The sequence below is a fragment of the Mesoplodon mirus genome (assembly GCF_964341445.2).
Source record: "Mesoplodon mirus genome assembly, chromosome: 2".
Taxonomy (NCBI): Eukaryota; Metazoa; Chordata; class Mammalia; order Artiodactyla; family Ziphiidae; genus Mesoplodon; species Mesoplodon mirus.
Window position 1 is genome coordinate 157709421 of NC_138977.1, and position 27956 is coordinate 157737376.

Here is a 27956-nt window from a genome sequence, read left to right on the forward strand (position 1 = left end):
GCAGTGCAAGAGTGTTCCCTTTTCTCCACACCCTCTCCAGCATTTATTGTTTCTAGATTTCTTGATGATGGCCATTCTGACTGGTGTGAGATGATATCTCATTGTAGTTTTGATTTGCATTTCTCTAATGATTAATGATGTTGAGCATTCTTTCATGTGTTTGTTGGCAGTCTGTATATCTTCTTTGGAGAAATGCCTATTTAAGTCTTCTGCCCATTTTTGGATTGGGTTGTTTGTTTTTTTGCTATTGAGCTGCATGAGCTGTTTATAAATTTTGGAGATTAATCCTTTGTCAGTTGCTTCATTTGCAAATATTTTCTCCCATTCTGAGGGTTGTCTTTTGGTCTTGTTTATGGTTTCCTTTGCTGTGCAAAAGCTTTGAAGTTTCATTAGGTCCCATGTGTTTATCTTTGTTTTTATTTCCATTTCTCTAGGAAGTGGGTCCAAAAGGATCTTGCTGTGATTTATGTCATAGAGTGTTCTGCCTATGTTTTCCTCTAAGAGTTTGATAGTTTCTGGCCTTACATTTAGGTCTTTAATCCATTTTGAGCTTATTTTTGTGTATGGTGTTAGGGAATGATCTAATCTCAAACTTTTACATGTCCCTGTCCAGTTTTCCCAGCACCACTTATTGAAGAGGCTGTCCTTTCTCCACTGTACATTCCTGCCTCCTTTATCAAAGATAAGTTGGCCATATGTGCGTGGGTTTATCTCCGGGCTTTCTATCCTGATCCACTGATCTATCTTTCTGTTTTTATGCCAGTACCACACTGTCTTGATTACTGTAGCTTTGTAGTATAGTCTGAAGTCAGGGAGCCTGATTCCTCCAGCTCCGTTTTTCGTTCTCAAGATTGCTTTGGCTATTCGGGGTCTTTTGTTTTTCCAAACAAATTGTGAAATTTTTTGTTCTAGTTCTGTGAAAAATGCCAGTGGTAGTTTGATAGGGATTGCATTGAATCTGTAGATTGCTTTGGGTAGTAGAGTCATTTTCACAATATTGATTCTTCCAATCCAGGAGCATGGTATATCTCTCCATCTATTTGTATCATCTTTAATTTCTTTCATCAGTGTCTTATAATTTTCTGCAAACAGGTCTTTTGTCTCCTTAGGTAGGTTTATTCCTAGATATTTTATTCTTTTTGTTGCAGTGGTAAATGGGAGTGTTTTCTTGATTTCATTTTCAGATTTTTCATCATTAGTGTACAGGAATGCCAGAGATTTCTGTACATTAATTTTGTATCCTGCTACTTTACCAAATTCATTGATTAGCTCTAGTAGTTTTCTGGTAGCATCTTTAGGATTCTCTATGTATAGTATCATGTCATCTGCAAACAGTGACAGCTTTACTTCTTCTTTTCCAATTTGGATTCCTTTTATTTCCTTTTCTTCTCTGATTGCTGTGGCTAAAACTTCCAAAACTATGTTGAATAAAAGTGGTGAGAGTGGGCAGCCTTGTCTTGTTCCTGATCTTAGTGGAAATGGTTTCAGTTTTTCACCATTGAGGACAATGTTGGCTGTGGGTTTGTCATATATGGCCTTTATTATGTTGAGGAAAGTTCCCTCTATGCCTACTTTCTGCAGGGTTTTTATCATAAATGGGTGTTGAATTTTGTCGAAAGCTTTCTCTGCATCTATTGAGATGATCATATGGTTTTTCTCCTTCAACTTGTTAATATGGTGTATCACATTGATTGATTTGCGTATATTGAAGAATCCTTGCATTCCTGGAATAAACCCCACTTGATCATGGTGTATGATCCTTTTAATGTGCTGTTGGATTCTGTTTGCTAGTATTTTGTTGAGGATTTTTGCATCTATGTTCATCAGTGATATTGGCCTGTAGTTTTCTTTCTTTGTGACATCCTTGCCTGGTTTTGGTATCAAGGTGATGGTGGCCTCGTAGAATGAGTTTGGGAGTGTTCCTCCCTCTGCTATATTTTGGAAGAGTTTGAGAAGGATAGGTGTTAGCTCTTCTCTAAATGCTTGATAGAATTCGCCTGTGAAGCCATCTGGTCCTGGGCTTTTGTTTGATGGAAGATTTTTAATCACAGTTTCAATTTCAGTGCTTGTGATTGGTCTATTCATATTTTCTATTTCTTCCTGATTCAGTCTTGGCAGGTTGTGCATTTCTAAGAATTTGTCCATCTCTTCCAGGTTGTCCATATTATGGGCATAGAGTTGCTTATAGTAATCTCTCATGATCTTTTGTATTTCTGCAGTGTCAGTTGTTACTTCTCCTTTTTCATTTCTAATTCTATTGATTTGAGTCTTCTCCCTTCTTTTCTTGATGAGTCTGGCTAATGGTTTATCAATTTTGTTTATCTTCTCAAAGAACCAGCTTTTAGTTTTATTGATCTTTGCTATCGTTTCCTTCATTTCTTTTTCATTTATTTCTGATCTGATTTTTATGATTTCTTTCCTTCTGCTAACTTTGGGATGTTTTTGTTCTTCTTTCTCTAATTGCTTTAGGTGCAAGGTTAGGTTGTTTATTCGAGATGTTTCCTGTTTCTTAAGGTGGGATTGTATGGCTATAAACTTCCCTCTTAGAACTGCTTTTGCTGCATCCCATAGGTTTTGGGTCGTCGTGTCTCCATTGTCATTTGTTTCTAGGTATTTTTTAATTTCCTCTTTGATTTCTTCAGTTATCACTTCGTTATTAAGTAGTGTATTGTTTAGCCTCCATGTGTTTGTATTTTTTACAGCTCTTTTCCTGTAATTGATATCTAGTCTCATAGCATTGTGGTCGGAAAAGATACTTGATACAATTTCAATTTTCTTAAATTTACCAAGGCTTGATTTGTGACCCAAGATATGATCTATCCTGGAGAATGTTCCATGAGCACTTGAGAAAAATGTGTATTCTGTTGTTTTTGGATGGAATGTCCTATAAATATCAATTACGTCCATCTTGTTTATTGTATCATTTAAAGCTTGTGTTTCCTTATTTATTTTCATTTTGGAAGATCTGTCCATTGGTGAAAGTGGGGTGTTAAAGTCCCCTACTATGATTGTGTTACTGTCGATTTCTCCTTTTATGGCTGTTAGTATTTGCCTTATGTATTGAGGTGCTCCTATGTTTGGTGCATAAATATTTACAATTGTTATATCTTCTTCTTGGATCGATCCCTTGATCATTATGTAGTGTCCTTCTTTGTCTCTTCTAGTAGTCTTTATTTTAAAGTCTATTTTGTCTGATATGAGAATTGCTACTCCAGCTTTCTTTTGGTTTCCATTTGCATGGAATATCTTTTTCCATCCCCTTACTTTCAGTCTGTATGTGTCTCTAGCTCTGAAGTGGGTCTCTTGTAGACAGCATATATCTGGGTCTTGTTTTTGTATCCATTCAGCCAATCTGTGTCTTTTGGTGGGAGCATTTAGTCCATTTACATTTAAGGTAATTATCGATATGTATGTTCCTATTCCCATTTTCTTAATTGTTTTGGGTTCGTTATTGTAGGTCTTTTCCTTCTGTTGTGTTTCTTGCCTAGAGAAGTTCCTTTAGCATTTGTTGTAAAGCTGGTTTGGTGGTGCTGAACTCTCTCAGCTTTTGCTTGTCTGTAAACGTTTTAATTTCTCCATCAAATCTGAATGAGATCCTTGCTGGGTAGAGTAATCTTGGTTGCAGGTTTTTCTCTTTCATCACTTTAATTATGTCCTGCCACTCCCTTCTGGCTTGTAGAGTTTCTGCTGAGAGATCAGCTGTTATCCTGATGGGGATTCCCTTGTGTGTTATTTGTTGTTTTTGCCTTGCTGCTTTTAATATGATTTCTTTGTGTTTAATTTTTGACAGTTTGATTAATATGTGTCTTGGCGTATTTCTCCTTGGATTTATTCTGTATGGGACTCTCTGTGCCTCCTGGACTTGATTAACTATTTCCTTTCCCATATTAGGGAAGTTTTCAACTATAATCTCTTCAAATATTTTCTCAGTCCCTTTCTTTTTCTCTTCTTCTTCTGGAACCCCTATAATTCGAATGTTGGTGCGTTTAATGTTGTCCCAGAGGTCTCTGAGACTGTCCTCTGTTCTTTTCATTCTTTTTTCTTTATTTTGCTCTGCAGCAGTTATTTCCACTATTTTATCTTCCACCTCACTTATCCGTTCTTCTGCCTCAGTTATTCTATTGATCCCATCTAGAGTATTTTTCATTTCATTTATTGTGTTTTTAATCGATGCTTGATTCATCTTTAGTTCTTCTAGGTCCTTGTTAACTATTTCTTGCATTTTGTCTATTCTATTTCCAAGATTTTGGATCTGGGAAATAGAATCTTGGATCATCTTTACCATCATTATTCTGAATTCTTTTTCAGGTAGACTGCCTATTATCTCTTCATTTGTTAGGTCTGGTGGGTTTTTATCTTGCTCCTTCTCCTGCTGTGTGTTTTTCTGTCTTCTCATTTTGCTTATGTTACTGTGTTTGGGGTCTCCTTTTTGCAGGCTGCAGGTTCGTAGTTCCCGTTGTTTTTGGTGTCTGTCCCCAGTGGCTAAGGTTGGTTTAGTGGGTTGTGTAGGCTTCCTGGTGGAGGGGACTAGTGCCTGTGTTCTGGTGGATGAGGCTGGATCTTGTCTTTCTGGTGGGCAGGTCCACGTCTGGTGGTGTGTTTTGGGGTGTCTGCGGACTTTTTATGATTTTAGGCCACCTCTCTGCTAATGGGTGGCGTTGTGTTCCTGTCTTGCTAGTTGTTTGGCATAGGGTGTCCAGCACTGTAGCTTGCTGGTCGTTGAGTGAAGCTGGGTGCTGGTGTTGAGATGGAGATCTCTGGAAGATTTTTGCCGTTTGATATTATGTGGAGCTGGGAGGTCTCTTGTGGACCAGTGTCCTGAAGTTGGCTCTCCCACCTCAGAGGCACAGCACTGACTCCTGGCTCCTCAATTTGGGATGATTTGTTGTCTATTCATGTATTCCACAGATGCAGGGTACATCAAGTTGATTGTGGAGCTTTAATCCGCTGCTTCTGAGGCTGCTGGGAGAGGTTTCCCTTTCTCTTCTTTGTTCTCACAGCTCCTGGGTCTCAGCTTTGGATTTGGCCCCGCCTCTGCGTGTAGGTCGCCGGAGGGCATCTGTTCTTCGCTCAGACAGGACAGGGTTAAAGGAGCAGCCTCTTCGGGGACTCTGGCTCACTCAGGCCGGGCGGGAGGGAGGGGCACGGAGTGCGGGGCGAGCCTGCAGCGGCAGAGGTCGGCGTGACGTTGCACCAGCCCGAGGCGCGCCGTGCGTTCTCCCAGGGAAGCCGCCCCTGGATCCCGGGACCCCGGCAGTGGCGGGCTGCACAGGCTCCCGGAAGGGCGGTGTGGACAGTGACCTGCGCTCGCACACAGGCTTCTTGGCGGCGGTAGCAGCAGCCCCAGCGTCCCGCGCCCGTCACTGGGCTCCGCGCTTTCAGTCGTGACTCGCGCCCGTCTGTGGAGCCCCTTTAAGCAGCGCTCTTAATCCCCTCTCCTCGCGCACCAGGAAACCAAGAGGGAAGAAAAAGTCTCTTGCCTCTTCGGCAGCTCCAGAGTTTTCCCGGACTCCCTGCCGGCTAGCTGTGGCACATTAGCCCCCTTCAGGCTGAGTTCTCGCCGCCAGCCCCAGTCCTCTCCCTGCTCTCTGACCGAAGCCCGAGCCTCAGCTTCCAGCGCCACTCACCCTGGCGGGCGAGCAGACAAAGCCTCTCGGGCTGGTGAGTGCCGCTCGGCACCGATCCTCTGTGCGGGAATCTCTCCGCTTTGCCCTACCCAGGTATGTGGGGAGTTTCTTGCCTTTTGGGAGGTCTGGGGTCTTCTGCCAGCATTCAGTAGGTGTTCTGTAGGAGTTGTTCCACGTGTAGCTGTATTTCTGGTGTATCCGTGGGGAGGAAGGTGATCTCCGCGTCTTACTCTTCCGCCATCTTACCCGGAAGTCCCTTCACTCTAGATGTTGTTTTTTAAATCCAGTAGTGACTCTACTGTTTCCTAGAGCCCTGCATTTATTAAATTATTTAATTGATAATCCTCTTTATCACAATAAATTTTGTCATTGTTATTTTTATTCCTTTTCCCCACTGCTTAATGTTTACTCTGGAAGCTACGTATTTTTTTTTAGCAGAGATAATTTTGTTATTTCTGTTTTACCAAAAACAACTTTAAATTCTTTGTAGGAGAAATACAGTTTTTTGCCATTTGGGTTTACTCTTCAACTCCTCTCACTCTTTCTTCATCATGGTTTATGTATCTACCTTATTTTTAAGAAATCAGAACTGCACTGTTCATTTCACCCATTAATTTTATTTCACTAATCATTATTCCGATCCATTCGTCTTACAAATTTTTCAAGTTTTGACTGATTCTCAACTTTCCTTCTAATTATAAAGCTGCTTTAATTTCTTTACTCATAAATTGTTTTGCCTTGCAACTACTCTCCTGTTTAACATATTCTTTACAGTACTGTCAGAATTATCTTTGAAAAATACAGATGTGACTGTCATTTTTAAGCTTAAAATCTTCTTGTGGCTCCCTTCAATTAATAGGATCTAATCCAGCTCTTCTATATATTAAACAGTGTGTCTAAACTGACTTTTCCAGCCTCCTGTTCATCTCCTCCTATTTCATTGTCTTTCCTCCATGAATGCTTGCTCATTCTTCAGGAAGCAGTTTAGATGTCATCTCTGCAAAGTATTTTCATTTCTTTTGGGCAAAATTAACTATACCCTCACCTGTGCTCTCATATCACTGCTAGGTAGAACTTGGAGTGTTTTATTACTTTTTTTATGCTCTAAATTGAGTTGGTACTTTAGCCCTAGTGACAGGACTTGGCATATAGTAGGTAGTTTAAACACGCTTACTAAATGAAAAAAATTATATAAATATGTATGAAGTTTTTCAAAATATGTATATATTTCAAATATATATATATTTTTTCATATATATATTCTTCCAAATTGTTTATGTCTTGAAGTTGTTTCTTTTACCTTTCTAGATGAAGGTGTGTCTGATCCATATACGGATAGCTCCAGTTCTTTTAGCTTTGTATAGATTTACTTCAGTGTCAGTTTTCTTTGACAATCTCTGGAGGTTATGGACCCAAATCATCATTCTTATCTCTTTAAATTTTCTCTCTCCTTTTTTCCTGAGGACTTTGCTTTAGAATGAAAAACCTTGAGCAGTCTGAATCCTGGGCACTGTCTTTGAGGATTCTAATGAGTGTGGGCCTTTGTCTGATTTGAAATTGTCTTGAAGAAAATAATCTTCTCTTTACTAAAATTTCATATTGCTGGCCCTGTAAATTTCATCTTTTAGGTATCTGTTTATTATTTGCAGGTAATTTTCTATTTCTGTTTTTATTTAATCACTTATTTTGCTCTTTATATAGCTATTAATATATCTTTATTATTTGTGAATGAAATTTGGTTGTGCATAGAAATTTTGGTATTGTTGATCTTTTGTTCTAATGTCATATCTGCTTATTTTGATCAGCAAGATTGTGTGTAGGGTACACAATGTTTATAAATTTAGAACAAAATATTTAGTATCTTATTATAAAAAGGAAAGCAGCACACTGTTCCCAGTCAGTATTTTTAATCTCATTTATAGTAGGCACCATCATCTTTCATTTAAGTGGTTATACTGCGTCTCCTCTTGTATGCCATAGTCATAGTTTGAAAGCTAGAAAGAACCCTAAATATTACAATGTTCATGAGGGCTCCATGGTCCAACATTGTATCCCCAGCATCTAGAAATGCCCCTAACACATGGCATAAGAATAATTTTTTGAATCAATAAATAATATGAGTCAGTGTTAACTATTTTTGTATAAGGGACAATTCAGATAAAATTAAAATGTTTCTTGATAACATGCCTTTTATTACACCTTCAAGCATTCAAAGTAAAAATCACTTCCTTAAATCCTGAGGAAAGTATATTGCAACCCAGATTTCATTCTTTATTAACTTAAAGGATATTAGTGAGGAGGATGGCACTGTTTGTAAAAATAAAATGCTATAAAAAAAGGCGGGGGGGAGCTATTGGAGAAATAGTAACAAGGGGCTTTGTAATCTCTCCTCTTTTATATCTTATATATCATTCAAGAATCTTCTAAGTCCATTTGTATATACCTTCCATTTAATTCTTGAAACAGCCATACTAATAATTTGTCCAAGGTGAAAAATGACAGAGCTTGTTGGCTTCCTAGATTCTAGCTGGTTACTTGTCAAGATATTTTATTAGGGATATTTTAAAAGTTACTCAGTTTTTAAAATTTACAGTGCTGGCTTTAATATTTTCTTTCTTTTCTAATATTTCTGTTGATGGTTTTGCTTTGTTGTGGGAATAGAGGATTACTTTAGAGATAGGTTATCAGATTTAACAGGTAAAAATAGAGGATACCCCCTTAAATCTAAATTTCAGATTTTAATGTAAATGTCTCATGGGACATACTTATACTAAAAAGATAGTTTGCTTGAGACATACTTATACTAAAAAAATAATTTGCTGTTTATCTGAAGTTCAAATTTAACTGGGTGTTCTCTGTTTTATCTGACAACCCTATTTACAGGACTCCCTGTTCTCTCATCACCATTTTCCCAGAATTCCCAAGGAATGTTTCACTTTGGTGTAGTTTTAATGTTAAAAACATTGTGTGTAGCAGGGGCCCCCAACCCCCAGGCCACGGACCAGTGCCTGTCCGTGGCCAGTTAGGAACTGGGCTGCACAGCAGGAGGTGAGCAGCGGGCGAGTGAGCGAAGCTTCATCTGTATTTACAGCCGCTCCCCATCGCTCGCATTACCGCCTGAGCTCCGCCTCCTGTCAGCATTATGGTGAGTTGTATAATTATTACATTATATATTACAAAGTAATAATAATAGAAATAAAGTACACAATAAATGTAATGTGCTTGAATCATCCCCACACCCCTACCCCAGTCCATGGAAAGATCATCTTCCACAAAACCAGTCCCTGGTGCCAAAAAAGGTTGGGGACCGCTGGTGTATAGCATATTTAGTATTATACACCATGTTTTCTTCAGAAGAGCAGCACTTAAGACTTTTCAGTGTCTGTTTTTTTGCCTTGTTCCTTTTAAATTTAGTTTTGACTTTCTTTAGAGAAACATCTAACTTATAAAGCCTTACCTTTTTCAGTTTTTAGCTTACTTAAACATGGGCTGTGAAAAAGAGAGTATAACATAGTTTAGTCTTAAAGATGATAATGCCACCTTTCATCAAACATCATCACTTATGCCAAGAATGAAAACAAATTCCACATTTTGAGTCTGCATAGAAAGCAAAATGACCACTTTCATAATTGCTATGTACCCAGTGTCTGATTACGGGCAGATGTAGCTGAAAAGATAAATAAATAACTAGACAGATCTTTTATCATATATATCCCAGCATATTTCACAAAGCCATTGCCAAAATAAATTTGATAATGTACATCCCTTAGATCCACTTGGAGAGCACACATGCGTGTGCGTGGGTGTGTGTGTGCATGTGTGTGTTTCATCTATTAATTATCTCCTTTAGGGATCTGCTAATCACTTATTTCTTCAATTCTGAAAAATTAATTTGGCTTTAATGCCCTTCTGTACTACCTTTTTCTGTATCCATTTTAATCTGATTTCTTTGATGAAATTTTTAAAACTCAGACTTATTACGTTTGAGGGGAATGATGCATTTTCTTTCATCTAGGAGGTAAGAAATACGTGGTGGGCAGCATGTTTGTGGAGATAGCATGTGTGGGAAGACTTTGGACTTTATAGAGCCTTTACTGGTCATGGGAGGAGCTGCTGTCTGTGCCTTGCTAACCTTCCTTACTTGTACAGAAACTGAGTTTTCATGTTCCTGTGGATTCCTCTCACCACTGTTAGCTTAGTCTTCCATACCTGTCTGAGAAAGAGATTCTACAACATCTTTCAGCAGCCAATTACAGTGTTTATCATCTCACTTAGAGGAAAATTCTTCCTCATGGTCATCGTTCTGTGGGTCAAATTTGTTTTTTCTTTTCTTCAGTAAAGGTGAAGGGTAGTGGAACAGCCTTTTATATATACCAGGAGATTATTTAAATTTGTATACTGTCATTTGATTTTTTTTTAATTCTGGAGAGTGCAATGCTATGGAGCACTTTATGTTTATAACTTTGCCTGAAAGAATGTAGAAGACCCGAGTTGTCCTAATTTATATTCATCCAGGTCCTTTTTCAGGGTATCTTAATCACATTTCTGCAGTGCTCTAGCATTCTGCATTAGAAGGTCTCTTGTCTCCTTTTGAGTGAGTGAGTGAGAGACAGAGAGAGAGTGTGTGTGTATGTGTTATTATCCACTGAGATCCAGAGACTCAGTAACTGTTGGCTGGGATCATACACTCAAATGTAAAGTATTTGAGAGCTGGTTTTCTTTTTGGTAATTGCTCCTTTTTTTATCCTGTTTAATAATACTGTTCTCTTTTCCTCTCCAGCACAAATGTGCAGGTATGTGATAGCCCTTTCCATTGCTCTCAAGAGGAAGCAAGATCATTAGTTGAATCGGTAAGGAACAAATATTCAAGGCATCCGTTATTCTTATAAACGTCATGGAGAAGTCTAGCAGAAATTCTGAAAAATCTAGTGATGAAATGTATCAAGCCTTTTGGGGAGCATAAAGTTTAAAAATAACATTAAAATTATTTTTTCATGCAGGGAACTTAGATTAAAAACCTTAAAACCTTTTAGTTGTATTTCTATTTTCTAAAGTACATTAACCATTTAACTGATTTCATATGATGCTATTTTTCACCAATTTATTGTTGTTTGAATGCATTTGCTCTCCTCTATACTGACCTGTTCCCATGAGTTATCCACAATCCAGTGTCTAAATTGTGACTGGCTGCTGGCACAGGTGCATTTTGGCTCAAAAAAATGAAATAAATACATCTCTTTTCCTTTTTTTTTTTTTTTTCCATTTAGTTTGGTTACCTCACAAGCTTTCCTTCTCTTAACTAAGAAGATATCCTCGGATTTTTACATGTCTTAGTGATAATGCTGCTTGGAGGCAACTGAATTTATTAGCAAAGTAATGCTTGATTTGGAAACCACTAAATAGGAAAATTCAAATTCAGATAATTAAGTAATGTTGCTGTGTAAAGTGTGTTCAGGAGTGATCTTAGGCTAGAAATCCCATTTATAAATTAAGGGTTTTGGGGGTTTTTTTGTCTTAATTATCAGATAGAAACTAGTGAATTTAGATCTTTACTTAAGGAACAACAAAAATGTTTGCTCACAATGGCTGCTTTGAATTTTTTTTCCATTAATTAGTCAGTTATTTAATTATTGCCTGCTACGTGTGGTTAGAATCTAGGTGCTGGGGATGCAGTATTAAAAGACACAAAAACCTCTTTCCTCGTATAGCTAATATTCTAGTTGGGGTGATGGATAATAAATAAATACACAAGTGAAATATATAGTGTTTGTGAATGCGATAAATGCTATGATGAAAAATGAATGAGGGAAGAGGAGATAAAGTGCCAGGAGTGGGATGGGAGTTGTAGTGATTGAAAAGTAGTAGGGAACAGCCCCACTGAGGGGAGAACGGACCTGAGTCAAGTTTTGTAGAAGGTAAGGGACTGAGCCAAGTGACTATCTAAAGGAAGAGAATTCCATGCTGCAGCCCAAAGGCCATGAGGCAAGTGGGTACCTGACATGTTCAAGAAATAACCGAGGAGCCACAGTGGCTGGTGGAGTAGAAAGAGTCTAAGGGAGAAAGGAGGAGATGAGATCAGAAATGCATGGATCTGGGGGTGAAAATGGAGGCAAATTATTATGAAAGACACTGTAAAATACCCTTAGAGACTATTTTAAGAATCTCATTTCTTATTCTGAATAAGAAGGAACCATTGAGAGATTTAAGCAAAGGAGTGATATGATCTGACTTAGATTTTAACAAGATCACTCTGGCTGCGTTGGTGAGAATGGGCTAGGGAAGCAAAGGAAGATGCAGGGGAACCATGACAGTAATGCAGGCTACAATATCGTTGTATTTTTTTTCAAGTTTTCAATTTTATATCTGTGTCATTACATTCTGAACTTAGTTCTCTTCAATATTTATTATTAATTCTTTAAGAAAAAAATTAAGGAAAACAAATTAAAAACTTTATTCACGTAGCCTCCCACTAATCTCAGATTAAGACTATTTCATTTATTTTAGTTTGGGTTTTATAAATGGTAGATATAATAGATACTTGTCTTAAAATTAGCTGTAAGAATAAAGTTTCAATCTTACATCTTTTTAAAAAAGTTGTTTCCTACCATATTAGTAGGAAAAATCCTCGGAAAAAAATAATAATTGGAGAACATGGATATGATCTGGATAGTTTGATTTGGGGAACAAGATTAGAATTCAGAAACATTAACATCCAGCTTTAATTACATGGTTTGGTGGCTTTGTTGTGTTTCATAATAATGAAGAAGGTGCTATACTGATATTTCACTGAGAAAACTATGGTAGAAAATCAAAATGCAGAGAAAGCAGCCCCTCGTCATCAGCTCTAGTGGAACTTACTGTACATGGGATTTCACCATTAAAAATTTGTAAGTCAAAGAATTGCTCTATTAGCAGCCTCATTAGTGATTCAGGAGCTCAGATTAGGTAACAATTTCTCCTGAAAATTTTATCAACTTGTAATAATGACATTCTTTGTAGTCAGAGCATTTTGACTTGGCATTTTATCTCTTCAGAACCACAGTGAGATGTTTGACTCAGCATTACTTAGGTATATATTCCCAGATCTCTCTATTTTGCTATATATTGAATGTTGCACTGACTTCAAAGTACTGTCAGCTTTTGTTTGTCCTTTGCTTGCTCAGAATAACTTAAGACATTAAAGTCGTCCATCAAACTTGATCATATTCAGACCACATCAATCCTGGGCCTGTATGGAAACAAATTGTAACCCCAAGGTTTATTAGTGGACTTAGAATAAGTGAACTCATTCTAACAAGTTAATCAACTTAGGTAATATTATCTTAAGACAGATGTGTAGATGTTAAATGAGTCTGGAGACTTCCCTGGTGGTCCAGTGGTTAAGACTTTGCCTTCCAGTGCAGTGGTTGTGGGTTCGATCCCTGATCGGGGAGCTAAGATCCCACATGCCTCATAGCCAAAAAAAAAAAAAAAAAAGGAAATAAAAAAGAAGCAATATTGTAACAAATTCAATAAAGACTTTAAAAATCGTCCACATCAAAAAAAATCTTTAAAAATAAATAAATAAATAAGCCCGAACTTATGCTTAAAACAAGGCCAGATAGTAATATAAGTTTTCACTTTCTAGATGTATATTCACAGAATATTCAGAATGATCGTTAATTAGGTGAGATTTTAGGATCAAGTAATTGGCTTTGGTGAACATACACTTTTAAAGTATACAAAGAAAAGAAATGGACTAATCTCTTGAGGGATTAGGAGAACTGTTGCAGGAAGCATATACTGGTGAACATATATTGATCAAAATACAATTAAATATAGTAGCATTGAGGCCTCCCCCCAAAATCATTAAGTAGTCACCCAACAATATGTACAGATCAATTAAATTAGGAAAAATAGTGTCACCATAACCAAGAAAAATAAAAGCCAACACCCTGATGACTATTGTTTGGATGCATTTTAGAAACAAAAGAGAAAATATCTACAGAAGTAATTTGTCAGACTTAGGTTAGAGATCTTAAGAAGGATAGCTGATCTGAGGAGGATAAGGAGAACTGAAATGGTCAGAAAGGTTATTGGATTTTGTTTATAAATAGAGATGTTTGAATTATATACAATCATGAAGGGCATGGCTGTGTCAAAAACAAGGTTTGCTACTTAGATCTGAACACACTAGGGATCCACAGAGGCAGTTGGTTACTCTGGGTGTCCGGGCTACAGTGTGTGGCCACCAGCAACAGGAGTAACTCTCAGTGGTAGTTCAACCACAGGACCACCCAATTACATTTTTTTGGATAGTGTGTCTTTTTTATAGCCAAAAAGGTAGGACTCTTTCCCAATTTTTGAAGACTATATGACCAGAAGTTGGAGCTTTATTTCAGGGAACAAGGTTCAGAGCCTTTATAGGGAACAAGGAATGTATGTTTGTGTATGTGTGTGCATACACATGTAGTTTTCCTTTCAGAACTAATATCAGTTGATATTTAATGACAATTGATTCTGGGATTTAAGATGCTAGTTTTAGGATCCTTTACTGTATATAAAGTATTATTTGGAAAATATATTGAGAAGATGGGAACAAAATTTACAAGCTTTATCTAATATATATAATTAGAGAATACATTGTTTTTTCTAGTATATGTGGACACTTCCAAAAATTGAGTATATGTTAGACCACAAAGAGTTGGAAAATAATACCAAAGAGTTGAGGTAATGCAGACCACTTTCTCTGTCAACAGTATAATAAAGTTGCTAATCAGTTATAAAAATATTAAAAGAAAAAAACCCCAAATCTGTATTGTTTGGAAACTAAAAATACTTCTCAAGTCATGCCTCAAAACAATGAATTATGAAAAATTATAAAATATTTAAAATTGAATGACAACTAAATCACTCTATGTCAAAACTTGCATGATGCAGCAAAAAAGTTTTTGAGAGAAATTAACTGTACAGCAGAAATGAAGAAAGAAAATTGAGAGGCTGAACATTTAACTCAACAAGCACTCTGTTTTTTTCTATCTTTTTACATTATAAGAGAGAAAATTATAAAGAGTGGAGCAAATATTTAATGAAATGGAAAACAAGGAGATAATGAAAAGGATCAATTAAAATAAAAGCTGGGTTTTCTTCTTTTAAGGCTAATAATATAGACAAACTTATTATAGGAAAGACAGTGAAATAGAGAAGCATAAATAAAAATATCAAAAATTAAAATTAAGACATTATTACAGACACAGGAGATATATAAGTAATCAGAAAGGAATACTCGGGACTTCCCTGGTAGTCCAGTGGTTAAGACTCCATGCTTCCACTACAGGGGGGACAGAGGGCATGGGTTCAATCCCTTTTCAGGAACTACGATCCCATGTGCCACACAGTGTGACCAAAAAAAAAAAAAGAAAGAAAAAAAGGAATATTCTAAATTGCTTTTGGCAATACCTTTCTAAACATAGATGAACTGACAATTTTTAAAAAAATATAAATTACAATGTCAAATCAAGAATAAACAGAAAACCCAAATAGACTTATCAACAGTTTAAAGGAATACTTAATTATGAAAATGACATTTTTTCCCATATTAATTAATGAAGTCAATCTGTTTTTAATCAGAATTTCAATAGGGTTTTCACTGAACTTGGTAAGATAATCCTAAAATGTATATGGAATATTAAAGGGCCAGGAATAACCTAGAAAAGACTGACAAATTTAAAGTTTTTTTTCAAGCTGTAAACAATTAAAGATACCACAAAATAAGTCAAAAGATAAGCCATTGATTGGGAGAAGATACTTGCATATAAGTGACAAAAGGATTAACAACTTATTCAAATCAACAAGAAAAAAATAATCAGTAGGAAAAAAAATGGGCAAAAGTATGAATGGGCAACTCACAAGAGAGAATATTTAAATTGCCAATAAGCATGTGAAAATCTGCTGTATTTCCCCAGTGATCAATGAAATCAAATTAAGACATAGTGCAATTTCATAGTTATCAGATAAGCAAACGTTTACAAGTGTTTTTAAGCAAGTGGAGAAGGGAGACCACTCGTACTTGTTGATATGCTTTATAGGAGTATAAATTAGTACAGCTACCTTGAAGAACAATTAAGTGATTTTTAGTATAGTTGAAGATGCTTATAACCCACTACTCTGAAGTTACCTTTCTAGATGTACATTCTATTGAGACACTAATACATACGTTTTTATGATCAGACATGGGAAAGTTGGAAACTGGACAAACATCTATCAGTAGAAAACTGGGTAAATAAACTGTAGTATATTTGTACAGTGGAATACTATACCACAGGTAAAATATGTGAATTAGAACTATATGACTCTACATGGATAAAACCTTAAAGTGCAGTATTGGGTGAAAAAAACATTTGCAGCAGGATATAGTATGCATTGTTGAAGTAAATTTTAAAACACCCAAAGCAGCACCATATATTTTTAATGAATACAAACAGATACATTGCTCACATTTTAGAAACATAAATAAGAACAATAAACACCAGTTTCAGCATAGTGGTTAGGAGAAATTACTTCTGAGAGGGAGTAAAAATAAATAAGGTCTTTATTTTTGATGAGTCGGGAGAAAAAGAGACTTCAGTTGTAACTTTTCTGAAATAACAATGTTAACTCTAAAAAAATCTAGAGAGTAGATATTGGTTATAAAGGTCTCTTCATTTTCTGTGTGTTTGAAGTATTGATATTTCATAATTAAGAGAATTTGTATGCCCAGAAAAACAACACAGAAAATTAATGAAACCAAAAATCGACTCTTTGAGACCAGCAAAACTGATAAACCCTTTAGCCAGAATGTTCAGGAAAGAAAAGAGAGAAGACAAATCTTTAATGTCAGGAATGAGACAAGTGGCATCACTACTGATTTAGGAGCTATTAGGAGAACAATAGAGAAATATTGTGAAAAAACTGTATACCAGTTCATTTCACAAGTTGGATGAAATGGGCAGATTCCTTGAAATACATAAACTACCAAAACTCACTGAAGAAGAAATAGGCATAAACAACTTAAATTTGCACTTAAAAACCTTTCTGTAAATACAACTCTAGACCTCGGATCCCACTGCTTTTATTAAGCATTGTACTGAAGCTTCTAACCAGTGCAGGAAGGCATTGAAAAGAAGGAAAAGGCATCCAGGTTATAAAGGAAGATGGCATGAATGTCTATATTAAATATCCCATAAAATCTAAAGCTACTAGAATAAGTGATTTTAGCAAGGTTGCAAGATATAAGCTCAATATACAATAAACAATTGTATTTTTATATATTAGGAAGAAAAATTAACAAAAAATAAATACATTATTTATAATTCCTTCAAAAATATGAAACACTTAGGAATAAATCTGTACCCTGTAAACTGTAAAACATTGCCCATAGATATCAGAGAACTAAATAAATGGGAAGATGTATCATGTTTGTGGGTTGGAAGACTCAATATTGCTATGTCAATTCTCAAGTTGATCTATAGATTTAATGCAGTATCAATCAGATTGTAATACGCTTTTTTGTAGAAATTAACAAACTCATGTATGTGAATACTAAGGACCTAGAATAGACTCAACAACTGTGTAAAGAACAAAGTTGGAATACCAACTCTTCCTGATTTCCAGACATTTTATACAACTACAGTAATCAAAAGAGTATAGTAATGGTGTAAAACTAGAGAAAGATCAGTTAAAACAAATCCAGAAATAGACCTACATATATGTGGACAACTGATTTTCAAAGTAATAAGTTTTCAACAAATAGTGCCTGAACAGTTAGTTATTCCGTACGGGGGCAATTAACATCAGTATATACTGTGGCCACCTCTTTCATCCCTAAACTTTACCAGCAATCTCATAAACGCATGTTGGCGTTTACATAACCAGGCGAAGGACTTTAGGTGAATCCATCATCAGAAGCGTCTGATGTGAGTCTGAGGCATTGTTATAGCTTAAAAGCAATAGCACTTAAAAAATTGACACCAAAGCCATATTAACATTTTTTTAGAGGCCCACAACAAAGATAATCAATAAAGCAGCTAGTGTAGAAGTACACACTTTGGTGTTCTGTACTCTAATGGGAAGCTACCAACTAATGAATATTTTTAATTAGTTTCAAATATGAAAAGTAATGACCAGAAGAATAATGTTACAGTTCATTATAGTTGTTGGATAGGACTTTTAACAGCATCCTTCTCAGATCGTTTCCTTTGGGCATGTACTTCATCTCTGCTTAAAGCTATTGACGACAACAACAACAGTTTCCTTGCACATCTCAGAACAAGATGACAATCCTTGGCTTCTGGTTTTTGAAATCAAGCCAACTCAAAACTAAGTTCTGAAATCACTCTGGCTGGGATGCCCTCTTATTATCAGGGTTGCTTGGACCTCTTGGACTGCCTAGACAAGAGACCCTTCCCTCTGTGGGCACTCACTTTACATCTCCATCAAAGAGGACTGTGTTTCCCTTTAGAGTGGGACCTTTCTGTGGATGTGATTTTTCTAATGAGGTCATGCTACAATATTTATGCCATACAGATTTGTTTTATTTGTGACTCTGAAAATGAACATCTTTGTGGCAGTTTACTATTAAAAAATTTAAATAATGTATTTTCTTGATAAATCAGGATCTGATTCTAGTATATCTCCCTCTTCCTTTCCCTTTCTTTCCTCTTAAAAGCTTCACTGCATTACCACTCAAAGATGGACAAAGGAGATGAAAGTAAAATAATTTTTTCCAGCTACTAGCCAATTGTAGACATTCTTGAAAGGAAGAGGAAGTAGATTAAACTAACATAAACCTAAAATACTCTTACAGGGATTTCCCTGGTGGTCCAATGGTTAAGACTCCACACTCCCAGAGCAAGGGGCTGGGGTTCAATCCCTGGTCGGGGAACTAGATCCCGCGTGCCACAACAAAGACCCGGTGCAGCCAAATAAATAAACAAAAAAATATTTTTTAAAAATACTCTTACATTTTGTTTATGGATAACTAAGAATTGGTCAAGTTTTGTTGATTTATAAAGCAGAAATCAGAAAAGGAATGTGAAAATAAAATGAATATAGATGAGGGGGATTAAGAGGTACAAACTTCCAGTTACAAAATAGATGAATAATGGGGATGAAGTGTACAGCAAGGGGAATGTAGTCAATAATACTGTAAAATCTTTGTATGGTGACAGATGGTAACTAGATTAATCATGGTGATTATTTTGTAATACATAGAAATACCGAATCACTATATTGTGCACCAGGAACTAACCTAGTGTGGTAGGTCATTTATACTGCAACAAACAAACAAACTCCGAAAAAGAGATCAGATTTGCTGTTACCAGAGCGGTGGGTGGGGGGAGGAAGAATTGAATGAAGGCAGTCAAAAGGTGCAAACTCCCAGTCATAAGATAAGTAACTACTAGAGATACACGGTAGAGTAGGATAAATAGCATTCATGCCACTGTATGTTACACGTGAGAGTTGTTAAGAGAGTAAAGCCTGAGTGCTCATCACAAGGAAAAATGTGTTTTCTGTTTCTTTAATTTTGTATCTATATGAGATGATGGCTGTTCACTAAACATATTGTGGTCATCATTTCATGATGTAAGTTAAATTATTATGCTGTACACCTTAAACTTATACAGTGCTGTATGTCAATTATATCTCAGTAAAACTGGAAGAAGAAAAATAAAATGAATATAGAGTAACTGCCTTATAAACCATGGAAACATAATGTAGGGAGAGAATACCCAAGGTAATTTAATTCAACTAAAACCCTACTCACCTGAATGAAAAATCAGAAACTTTTTTCTCTTTAATTTTGAATCCTTATAATAAAGTAAAAGAACATCAATCCTCATATCATGTAGTAAAGCAAGCTTTTATGTTGGTTGAGTGTGTCATGTTTGTTAATTAATTTGAACAAATGTAACCTGCAGGTGAAAATGCTTATAGGGACCTGGTGGGGTTATCTGAAGGAGTACAAAACAGTTGTTTAATAGTTCATGTTCATTTAAAATACAGTTTACACATGAGTAGGGACAGAAAGAGAGTAAGCCTTCTTTGGTTGATAAAAGAGGAATACTTTGGTAATAAGAACACTAAATTTGTTTGAAAGAAATTAAAGATATGAATATTCATGAGAAGTATTTTTGGAGTGAGAGAGGAGAGGAGACAGCATTTTTAGAATGAGAGTATAAAGTAATACAATTTCCTGGAGAATTTATCTTGGATGAGTAGAGGGTGCCCACATTCATCCCCTACTGAGAAATTAGAAGTAAGTAACTGAAAATCCTTCTGTTTCGTACAAGGAAAATGTAATGATGGTGACTTCTGAGAGAGAGGGTTGGGATTAGGTCACTTTAAAATGCTGCTCTGTGTGTTTCTTTGTTCTTCCATTTTCTGTAAGCAAGTGTAATGTTTAAGAATCAGGAAGTCATTGACAGTAGGTGAAGAGTTAAATAGCTGATGTGTATCATGAACCCATTGTTGTTTTCAAATTTAAATGTTGGTCTCTTTTGACATATGTTAATATGGAGATGTGTAAAAAAAAAAAAAAAAAAAAAGAAAACTTCCAGACTTTCGTAGTTATTTTATCTCTGTTAGATTTACCTGTGATGTTTGTTTTCTTTTATATGAGGCTTTGTACAGTCTGAATATATTCTACCAACCAAGAAATATATTTTAGGAATAAAGAAATAAAACATTCTGGGAATTATTTTTAAAATAAAATGCAGTGATAAATGTTTTAGCTAGAATAGTTTGTCCATTTCTTTTCTGTAATGCTTTTTAGGTTAATGAGAAGCTGATCGATTATTCTATTTCATATATCATACATTTTCTTCCCCTGAAATATTTGACAGCTCCAGCAAGAAGCAGCTGCTAATTTTAAGCAGGAAATCTAAAGAGCTACCTTTCCAACAAACTCTGTAATAGGCGTCCTGCACAATTTAAAGAGCATAAGAATTTCAAAGAATAAGCAAGTTATTCTGTTTTATAGTCTATTTAGAAAAACAGAGCCATCAAATCCCAAAGGCCTAATCTCAATTTTTATGTTGTAGTGTTACTTTCACACCCAGAATTATTTAAGTTCTGCCATCCTCAAAACCAACCATGGTTAAGCATTTTCTCTGTGCTAGGAAGCTGAATAGAATTTTCTTTCGGTTTTTTTTTTTTTTTTTTTGAAGTACTTGGAAAAATCTCAAGGATGTTTTACATAAAATTTATACAGAGGTCTTCTTTATTTACATTGTTATATCATCATTTTGTATGATAGAAAATAAAACAAAGCATATTTGATTAACCTTTTTCTCAAAGAGTAGAAGGAAAAATAACTTTAACCCATTTATGATTCAGGGGAATGTATTAGCCAGCGTTTTTCAGAGAAACAGTCAATAGGAGATACATGTGAAGAGATTGTTAAGGCTTGGTGATTCCAAAATCTGCAGAAGGGGATGGCCTGCTGGAGACCCAGGAAAACCAGGGATTCAGATGAAGTCCAAAGGCAGTCTGCTGGAGAATTCCCTCATGCTTGGGGAGGCTGGTCTTTTTGTTCTGTTCAGGCCTTCAGCTGATTGAATGGGGCCCACTCACATTATGGAGGGCAGTCTACTTTATCCAGAGTTCATCAATTTAAAAGTTAATCTCAAGCAAAACCAACCTCCAAGTTGGCACATTAACTGTCATAGAGAATCTTTTAATATTGCTGAAATTTATATTTTCCTCCTAAGTTGTTCTTCAGGACTGTCCTTAGACCTAAGGAGGGCCCTGCTTTGGGTCCTTCTTTTTAGAGGGTCCTGCTTTGGCCCTCATCTAATCACATCTCTCCTCACAGGGCAAGACCGAGGGACCAAAGTTGTGCATTCACAAGGAGCCCAAGCCCCCATTCTAGACCACCTTTTAGTTACTCAAGTCCCTGGAGTTCCTTACCCAGATAGCTGCAAGCCTGTTTCCAGGGCCTACATGGGCATCTCCCCAAGTGTACGCTCATGACTGTGTGGACTCTGCTCACCATTACTTCTACAGGGGCCTGTGGGTGGCTGTTAGGAGGCAGGGGATGCCTAGATATGTGAGCTACCCTTGTGCAGGTGAGGCCCTCAACACAGAATGGAGCCTGGGGTAGCAGAAGCAGGGTGGGACAAAGGCCATGTGCCTCTTTTCCTTACTCTGCCATGTTCAGACAGTCTCTAAGGTGTCCAGAATGCTAAACAGGAGCTTCCAAGTCAGTGCAAAGGTATATTTATCAAGATAGTAGGATGCAACAGTTTTTATAGTCACTTTGTTAGCTTGACTTATAACCTTTAAATACTCAGGTGTATGATATATGGGTCTCCATTTGTACATTTGCCCCAGACCTCAAATATCAGAGGTAGATCTCTCCTACTAAAGCTGAGCAAATTCAGAGAATTAGAAGTTGATTATTAAATTTGAAATCTGAAAAGTGTGTTATAAAATCAGGGTGGTGGTTACACCTCAGGGAAGAAGAGGTTATGATTGGGGAAGTGCCTGGCATGTTCCATTCCTCGACTTGGGTGTTGGTTACATAGATGCTTATTCTGGTTATTCTTGGGCTTTGTGCATTCTCCTCTGTGGAGAATGGATCTCTCTTTAAATTTTTTTTTAAACCTTTAAAAATGCATTATTTTTAATTAGGAAAAAATCTTATATCTCAGAAAAACTTTTCAATCTTGTCTACCACAGGTTATGTCTGTTCTAGGAATCTTGGCCCAGTCATCAAAATAGAAAAATTAATTTAAACACTTTAGAAGACAGCTAAATACATTATATAATGTGTCTCTGTGTGTGTGTACCTACGTACACGTGTGTGCATGTATCTATGAATGTGTGTTTTGGATTTTTGTTCTCAAGGCCTCAGCCAAAGAAGCAACTGAAAGAAAACCCCTCTCCTCTCTTCACATTCTCAGTAGTTCCCATGGGTTAATGACAGAAAATTTTTTCAAGAATGCTTTTTTTTCTTATTTGACTCTTAAGTCTGTGGTTTGTTTATCTGAAAGAACAGGCAATAACAATAAAAGGCAAAGAGGAGTATTCACTTTGTTCTATAATTTCATGTTAAAAAAAAAAAATTCTGGATATAGTTTCCACATCTAAATGTTCGTTATAACAGAGACTGTTCTTATCTTTCAGGTGTCATTTTCACTGAATAAAGGAAGTAGTGAAGAAGGTATGGTATATGCTGGTTCTTGAGGAGCTAGATATGTAAATTTATTCGTTTACAGTAGTGGACACCCCAAAAAATACAATAGATTAATTTAAAAATTATATAAACTAAGTAAAATACTTTTTTAGTCATTAAAGTTTTCAGATGAAATCAATTATTTCCTAATTTCAGAAAATAAGGAACACATTTATTACTTTTAGGCTAGAAAGTAGTTTGATTGTGCAGTGACTGTTGGTGAAGCACTGAGGTTCCAGCTAGTTCTGATAAATTTTAAGCCTCCAAATGTCTGCATTTGGGAGACTTCATTTATTATCTATCATCATTTTAATGAATCACTCATTTTAACTAAAGATCTTAAAATCAAAATTTATAGTAGGATTAAAAATAGCATTTTTTTAAATTACCATTATTTGAAGCTGTTTTGAGAAACAAGTAAAAATGTTCTGTAGTAAAAATCTCAAAATACAAACATGTGCATGTATCATTTGCCTTTTAAAATATTGCAAGGCTTTTTTGCCTTTTTGTTTTAATATGAAACTTTAGAAGAGTATTCAGCTTGCAAGTTTGGAGGAAAAATGAGAACTATTTACTATGAATCGAGTTGTAAGATGTTTAGAAAGGAGCAAATGTATAGACATGATTTCGTGGGAAAGCAAACTATATTCCTTATATGGGAAACTAACAGATTGCTTCTTTGCAATATTATCCCATTTTGGGTATTTGACAGACAGTCAGATTTTACAGTACAGGGTTTTCCTAGACCTTTCATGCCGTAGCTAGGACACTAGCTTCAGTACTATTCAATAAAGACTAAAGTGACCCAGTAAGATGTAGGAAATAAAGTGGGAAAGCTCTAGACTATAAGGCCTTAGCCAAATGAGAGAACTTAGGATGAAAGTTTAAAGGTGAGAGGCTTTAAATATAGAAATGTGTCATACTAAGTTCTGATTGTTTTTATCTGCCTAAATCTTTCCGAAAGGTCTAAATTAAATTTGTCTTATCCTCCTTTCCTCCCCCACTCCCTCTCCACCCCTTCCCTAACACCCTGCTTCCCCCATTTTTAAACACAGATCAAGTATGGCACTTCCTTGGCAAGTGATGAGAACATTTGAAGTTCTACCATCAGGATTCCAGTCTCTAAAACTCCAAGACTCCATCTCCCCCAAGTGCTAGAAACAAGTAGATCTATGAGAATTTGCTAACTTCCTTTTGAAACTTCTTTTTTTTTTTTCAAAGTTTTTGAGATATGCAAAGTGTAAATAAACGTTGAAATTTTTGAATTAGTCTCCTTTGGATCTTTACTGATGTGAAAAGATGTTGTTGAATTTCATAGCAAAAATTTAGAAGCATTGAGTTTCACCAGTTCCAATTTGCATGCCTGAAGGAACCCAATGATTTTATTAACTTTTATTTCTGTAAGTTAATATAAAAATGATAAATTTAGTAAGTTAATATGATTTTTATAGATATTATTGCTCTCATTTTCATACCATATTATGTTTTTTGAGTCCATTGCTGGTGGAGACTTCATTTAGCCAACCTTTGTCCTCTTAATAGTCCTGTGTAAATGTGTTTACATTTATTAAGACTCTTTCCTACCATTTATTTTGTAGGTCCTAAACTCCATTTGATTTTCATCAAGTCCTCTTAGTTTTACTTCTCATCTCTATGGTGATCACTCCCAACTCTACAGTTCTCTCTCCTGGGGTCTATCTAGCGGACATCTCTTTAAATGCCTTGGATCCCTCTTGTCCAAAACTGAACTCATTATCTTCCCTTTTTCTTGAACAGCAGAATTAACATTCTCCTAGTTCCCCTGTCAGACCCTTGAAACCATATTGAATCTCCCTTCTCCTCTCTTTACTCATGAAGGTCATCTAAATGTTTCTTTGCCCTCTCCATTCCTTTGCACCCTTACTATGCAGGTTTTCCCCCTTATTTCTCCAGACTCTGTTAACAGCCTCCTAGCTCTTCTCCATGCCTCCAGATCCATACCTCTGCCTCGTTCCCATTGCTTCAGCCCAATTTCATGCCCTCTTGCCTCCTAACCAAGTTGTTATCCTACCTCTGGCTTTCCTTCCTGCATATCATCTTCCACATTTCCAAATAGTTATGTTCCTAAAGCATGGGTAATGCCTTGTTAGATTTTTCTCAAAGTGTCTTCAATGGCTTTTCATATTCTTGAGAACAGAAATCAGGAATGCCATCTTTCAGCCATGTCATGTTACCCCTTCTCCAAGCACATCTTGTGTTTTTCACATTCCCAGTACTGTGCTTCTGTGGCCAGTTCTGTTCATAGTTTTTTTCTCTCCTTTTCTTTCTATTATCATTATGAACACATTGCATTTACATAATATGTTTTGTGGTTTACAAAGCACTGCTATAATAGCATTTCTTGAGCATCTATTGCATGTTGGGCAGTGTTTCAGATGTCATGCATGCATATACCCTATAAGGTGGAAATTGCCCATTTCACGTTGAGGCTCCGAGAAGTTTAATAACTTGCCAGAGGTCACAGAGATAGTAAGTTTCAGAGCCAGAATTAGGACTCATGACTACATGGCTCTAAATGCTATGGTTTTTTCACCCTGCTATGCATGCTGCTTCCCTCCTATAGCCACCTTGTGATGTGGGCAAAGCTCAGAGCATGCCTATTTTACAGATGAGGAAACAGGCACAGAGTTTGTCATTAGCCCACGTGAAATAGTAATGTTCACTTGAGATGTCTTTGGGAATGTGTGAACCTCTTTGAGGGACATCAAAGAATGTAAGGAGAGAATCTATTTTTAATTTTATATATTGATAGCTTAAGCTGTGAAAATAATAAAACTTATAGAAAGATATAAAATAGAGAACAACTATTATTTCAATTCAGTTGGCCGTTGAACAACGTGGGTTTGAACTGTGTGGGTCCATTTATATGCAGGCTTTTGTCAATGATAAATACTGCAGCACTGCACAATCTGCTCTGCTACTTGGTTTAATGCATGGATGCGAGCCACAGGTATGGAGGAACCACGTATACAGAGGACGAACTGTAAGTCATACACAGATTTTCGACTTTGGGGAGGGTCTGCACTAAACAATAAGCAAATTATCAAAGGATGGATTAACGGCTTATGGCATGTGGCATATTAATCTCCTGTGAGTTGGAGAAGAAGCCATGTCTGGTGGGCCTCGTGTGGGGTAACTCACACCTCGTAGTTGGCTCCCCTCCTCCTAGCGGTCAGTGATACTTAGATGCTACCTAGTTAGTGAGCCTTGATCACTACAGTACAGTTAATCACAGTTGTCTTCATAGTATATGATTTTACATAGTTATAATCTTAAATACATCATTTTGAATTTTAACTCATTATTATAAGCATCTTTCTACATTGCTACGTAGTCATCAGTATTATTATAGTGACAATTATATTTCAGCATCTATTTCATAATTGTTTCAGAATGTCTTCCAGACTAGCTAATCTGATCTTTGCTAGCTCATTCCCATGGAACAATTAACTTGAACACATACTTAGGAAAAATCCTGCAAAAGAATAAAAATGAATCTTTGTTAAAAATCACCTAAAACAGGGCTTCCCTGGTGGTGCAGTGGTTGAGAGTCCGCCTGCCGATGCAGGGGACATGGGTTCGTGCCCCGGTCCGGGAAGATCCCACATGCCACGGAGCGGCTGGGCCTGTGAGCCATGGCCGCTGAGCCTGCGCGTCCGGAGCCTGTGCTCCGCAACGGGAGAGGCCACAACAGTGAGAGGCCCGCGTACCGCAAAAACAAACAAACAAACAAAAAATCACCTAAAACAAATTAGGAAACCAAAAGTGATCCATGGGTGGGATTTTAGGTAACACCCACAGCTAGGTCCCATGGATATGAAAAATCAAAGGGGTAGACTGTCCAAGATTTATTTTTCTCAAATGTGCTCTCTGAAATTTTTGTGAGCTTTTCTTTATTTTTCACATACAGACCAAATCATTTCTTACATGATACATTTAGTATCACTCCGTTGTTCTGCGGAAGAAACACACTGAATTTCATAAAATGCAGTTCTCCATCAAGGACTACATGCATTTTTAGCAGTTTGTGTACTCACTAATAGCAACATTTGATGATTTATTCCCAGGAGGGGGTTCACTGCCTTGTCATGACTAAACATGTTTCTTGTGACTGCTGATTCATCTTTATTACTTACTGCTTTATTATACAGTGGATCACATCTTTAAGTTCTGTGTCAGGTATGTTCTTTTCATCCTTTCTATATTCTGTCCAAGGTGATAATCAGTGTTTGCCGGTGGGGTCTATGAAACACCTGCTCCAGAATCACTTAGAATGCTTCTTAAAATACAGATTTCTGGCTTTCCCTAAAATCTACTAAATCAGAATTTCCGGGGTTGGGGCCATAAACTTGTTTTCCTCCCACCCCCATAAAGTTTTAAACCCATTGGTTTAGATAGTTGAGGGGTAGATCATATTGAGAATTTCTTCATGTTAATGTTTGAGGTTATCTTCCCCCTTAGAAGAAAGAAAACCAGATGTCTGCCTTCATAGTGGACTCGTATATAATATTATCACTACTTCCTGTTAGAAAAAAAATGAAAGGCAATAAAAGTTATATGAAGTTTAGTGTTAAATGTTAAAAGTGTTCTTCTGCATTTCAAATCAGAGAAAAATTTACACCTGATGAGAATCACTTGTGATTTCTAAGTTATCAAACTTACTAGATAAAGTGAGCCCATAATAATTGGTCACCCCCGCAGACCCACCCCTGGCTTCTGTCTTCCTAAGGCACCTTGAGAGAGAAGTGGCTGCTTCTCATGCGACAGCCTCGAGGTGTCGAAACGAGATGGCTCTGCTCCGACCGGGGTGGGGAAGACAGCGGTGGCAGCAGAAGATGGAAGAGCTCTGAGGAACGTGTGAGTCCTTGTCACGCACAGGCCAGGGTCTCTGTGGCTGACCTGACATTTACCCTACTTAGATCACCTGTTGGGAACAAACTCCACTTCTCAGATCATTCCCCACCTTAAAAGGAGCCAGGAACCCAGTGCAGCCAGGACAGAGGCATAAGCTCTTCTTTCCTTCAGTCAAAAAATATTTATTGAGCTCTCTTATGTCAGGCCAAACAATGCAGCTGTCAGTCCTTTCCTGAAGACCA

General features: G+C 36.7%; 1 protein-coding gene across 7 annotated transcripts in view; it reads left to right on the forward strand.

Moving 5' to 3' along the window:
* Nucleotides 1–24089, forward strand: part of PPA2 (inorganic pyrophosphatase 2) — a 163649-nt gene extending 139560 nt beyond the window's left edge. For all 7 annotated transcript variants that reach the window (XM_082611080.1, XM_082611076.1, XM_082611077.1 and 4 more), the window contains 3 exons: nt 10408–10477; nt 22773–22809; nt 23877–24089. In XM_082611080.1, the coding sequence (XP_082467206.1) occupies nt 10408–10477; nt 22773–22809; nt 23877–23905 (136 nt within the window). In that variant the 3' untranslated portion in view covers nt 23906–24089. The remainder of the gene's footprint in view (nt 1–10407; nt 10478–22772; nt 22810–23876) is intronic.
* The last annotated feature ends 3867 nt before the right edge of the window (nt 24090–27956 follow it).